Below are 4038 nucleotides of genomic sequence, written 5' to 3' on the forward strand. Positions count from 1 at the left end.
CAAATCGCGATAAAATGAATAACGATATTAGTAATACTATCAATGATCATAAGTTAGTTACATGTAAGAAAAATAATGATTCGAGAGAGAAAAATAATGATAAACTTGAAGTTAAATGCACGAACTCGCTAAATAATGAAATCAAAAGAACCCGACAAATATTCAATAAATGTAATCAAACTATCTTCGATAATGAATATAACACAAAACAAATGTGCACAGTTCGTGAAATAAAAATCGTAACTGCATCAACTGCATGAACAATTCATCCGAATCAATATACTACTCCCAGGATGTCGATAAAACGATCGGATTGAACAAATACAAGCACACCAGGGATATCGAAAGTCGTAAAAATGATGGTGACGAAGACGGGATGGAAATCAGTTCGCCGCGGAGTCGCGTGTATCCTCATGGGGATAATGTCATTGTATCCGCCGCCACGTCAAGCACAAGCGCATTTCAAGAACATCCTCGAGGTGAAGCATCTCATAAGGTCGTTCACTCCTCCGCCAAAGACAGTAGCACCTCCGGAAAACCGCAACGATCCGCATCCGTGAGAAATGCTATTGACGACCGAGGAGAGTCGAGGGATCGAGACACGAATATCGACATCCTCTGCGCCGAAGATAAAAAAAGTAGCAACGCAAGAAAATGCGAAAACTGCGGGAAATCACACTTCTCTTATGGTCGGTACTCTCGTTTGTGGAAGTATTCAGAATATTTGAATCGCGAAAAGGCGAATCAAGACGCGGCCAAGATCGCTGTCAATCAGTCAGACTCGACGAAACTGATGTCGCCGATCGCCACCGTAGCACTTCGTCGCAGTCGGTCGTTACCGCGGTTGTCGATCCACGACAGCGGAGTTGCTTGCAGCAATCATGCACCAGCGGCACCGAAACAGACGCACGCGGCACCTCGCCAGTTGATTGCGGATCTCAGACAATTGCTCACACTGAAGCAACATTACTACCCGGAGGGTGGCTGGGGCTGGGTAATTCTTCTTGTGGGTTTACTGGTACAAATTTTGTCGCATGGCGCGCATGGTGCTGTCGGCGTCTTTCTTCAGCAGGTGGAGGTCAGATTCGGCCCCCACGTGCATCTACAAGCAGGTTAGTGAAACGAGCAAACTTGAGATTAGTGACTACTGATAAACTACTGATAATTAGCCAAATTTTATAATTCATCCTTCGCAGAAAATTTCAAACTTTGTTCTATCTTTTTTACTTGCTCCTTTCACCTTTTTGTTAAAATAAATTTTGTAAATTTGTTTACAAATACCGATTATAAGTTTTTTAATTACTATTATTGTTTTATGAAGTCATTTTTGGAAATAACTAAAAAAACTTTAAACTTCATATCAATCTAAAATATCTAATTATATATACTAACATCTAATTATGTATTTGTAGACAAGCAGATAAATGTAAATTTATAACAAGCAAACAGATTAATAAAGTAAATAGTTTTATTTTCGTTAGCTATTATATTAATTGGCGATAAAAATCAAATTTGATCAACCGTATGTTTGCGTATTGAATCAATTGATACTTTTAAATGAAAAAAAATTGAGTCAAATTTTCCTTAATTTAAACATACACTCAAAAAAATGCGCAAGTAATAATTACTCATTTCAAGTATTTCAAAAGTTCACAAATCTATCACATTCTATATTCGCAAATCTATCATAAGTTCATCGGAATTTATTCAAATTCATTAAATTTATTCAAAATATATTCTGAATCCTAGTAAATTAAAAAAAAATACTTCAATCAACTTTATTAAACTAAAACAAATTCGATTTGCTTATTACGAAAAGTTCATTTTCTTTCAATCATTTTATAATATTTTTCGAAACAAAATATGATAAATTCTTGTTTTGAGTACATAATAAAAGTTTTTTTTAAAATTTTGTAATAAGTATATTTTAAGATTATTATCAAGAAAATATTCTTTGTTAAAGATAACCATTACTTAAAAGAAAGAAAATAAATTGAGTAATCACTTATTTTAGTAGCAGATTGATATTTTTCTGTGTGTAAAACCTTCAGTAGGACAAAAGCTAGAAATAAGATCGAAGAAAAAGATACAGTCATTCATTAACGTAATTTTCAAAAAGTAAGATATATCGGTGGAATTCTTTTAGAATAAAGTAATGACAATGACTTTAATTTAGAAAGGAGAAAGAAAAAGAGAAAACGTAATTACCGAGAATGATCGCGAAATGGAAACGTATTATCTGGTATTACGGCTGTCTCGAGCGGCGGCAAAATCGAGGCATTTTTAACATTGCTACTTTTAACATCGTACTTGCAATATTATCCCTACAGAAACCACACGCATGCACATTACCTCGTTGGCAATCAACCAGAAGCGAAAAATCACGATTTGTTCCTGCAGCTGTGTTTAATAAGTGGCGTTTTTATCGTGCTTAACACTACTTATTTGAAAAATGTGACACAGAAAAGTCATCGCGGCACGTAAAATGTAATGTCGGATCATATGGATTATTTATCTATTATAAAATCATCATAATATCATATCGTAAAATATCTCATAAAATGTTAAAACTATAAAACAATGTTAGAAAATAAGCTATTATTGATATTAAAAACTAGTATTAACCTGTAAAAAACTAGAGGCCTCTTTAAGGATTCGACAGTTTATTTTAAGGATTCTGCCCTTAAAATAAAAAAGTCGATCAAAAACATGCTTCAGAAGGTTAATAGAAACTAGTATAATGTTTCTTTATATTAATAATTCAAGAGGATAATTTGATAATATATCTTTAAAATTTGCCTCTAAATTTCTTCCGTTTCTGCCATTTGCAAAAATATGTAATGGATTTAATGTATATATAAAATTTCAATTTTTTTATTTAAAACTACGAAAACAAACTGAATTGTATATATAAGTAATACAATTCAACGCAGATGCGCGCATGCAAATATAATCGTCTCAATCAATCAATGGCGAATTTTAAAATATATCTCAGTTTTCGCGAAAAACACAGTAAAAATAATCCAATGAGAGCATTTTAATGTATCAATGAATTTGTATCAATGAATAGACCAACTGTAATGATCTTTCGTTATAAGAAATTTTGCGCATAGGAATGACGACACGTAGTCTTCTTTCCTTCGTCTTTACATTGGCCCAGATATCCCGCGAAACGGAAGCTATCACATCACGACATAAGGGGGGAAATTGCGGTATTGCAAACGACGATGGTTGCAAAAACTGGTATACTAACGTGCCGCTTTATGGTCACATCAAAGGAATTCTCTGTTGCGAGATAACACGAGTGAATTTGACGAATGCATAATCATTAGTTACATGAATATGGAGATTGAAAATGTGTCAAGCAATTAAAAGAACATACAGAGAATATTCTGACAAATTATCCGAAAATCTTGAAACAAAAAATATATATTTATTCCTAATTTTGCTAAGTTGTAAATATCTTTTACAAGAGTTTAAAAGAATAAGTTTTCATTTCTATATCTGTACAGTAAATTGAAAAAGCTTTGGAAATAAATTCGAAACATATGAGATTCATCAAATTCAAATAGAAACAGTTTGTGATTTTTCTAATCAGAATGAATTAAGCTACTAGAAAACTGACGTCATCGAAGCGGATTTGTATCAGAGCGTTGATTCTGTTCTCGTTTGAAACAAGCCGCAAGAAAGCGTTCATTGCACACGTATGTGAATGTGCAGACCTTGGCATGCACATTGGTTCTCTCTTTAGATAGCACAGTCATTCCTATTTAATTATTCTTCTAATTGCTTCCTTTGTCATACTCATGAGATTGATTGCAAAGAACACAAACAGAGTCATAAAATGCAAGATTTTTATGCGTAAAAAAATATATAGATTATAAAAATATGTGTTGATTAATGTTGAAATGTGTATTTATCGGAAAAAAGATTAATGTGAGTTATTAACTGATACGATTCGTATCAGTTATCAAGCGTTTTGTAACAATTATATAACAAATATTATTTTCATCAAATGCATCAATAATATAGTGAATT

The 4038-nt window shown here is 32.8% G+C and overlaps 1 protein-coding gene across 1 annotated transcript; it reads left to right on the forward strand.

The window, feature by feature from the left end:
• Nucleotides 1-256: 256 nt before the first annotated feature.
• On the forward strand, nucleotides 257-3325 carry LOC105620726. The gene is made up of 2 exons (XM_012202217.1): nucleotides 257-1112; nucleotides 3114-3325. Exons 1-2 carry the CDS (start codon nucleotides 257-259, stop codon nucleotides 3323-3325), a joined length of 1068 nt encoding a protein of 355 aa, XP_012057607.1.
• The last annotated feature ends 713 nt before the right edge of the window (nucleotides 3326-4038 follow it).

Source organism: Atta cephalotes (assembly GCF_000143395.1).
Source record: "Atta cephalotes unplaced genomic scaffold scaffold00028, whole genome shotgun sequence".
NCBI lineage: Eukaryota > Metazoa > Arthropoda > Insecta > Hymenoptera > Formicidae > Atta > Atta cephalotes.

What these genes read in the sequence shown, in the direction of transcription:
- LOC105620726 (XM_012202217.1), top strand. Translation starts at nt 257, where the DNA reads ATGAACAATTCATCCGAATCAATATACTACTCCCAGGATGTCGATAAA. An exon ending in CCACGTGCATCTACAAGCAG is followed by an intron (nt 1,113 to 3,113) that starts GTTAGTGAAACG and finishes TTTTGCGCATAG; the next exon opens with GAATGACGACACGTAGTCTT.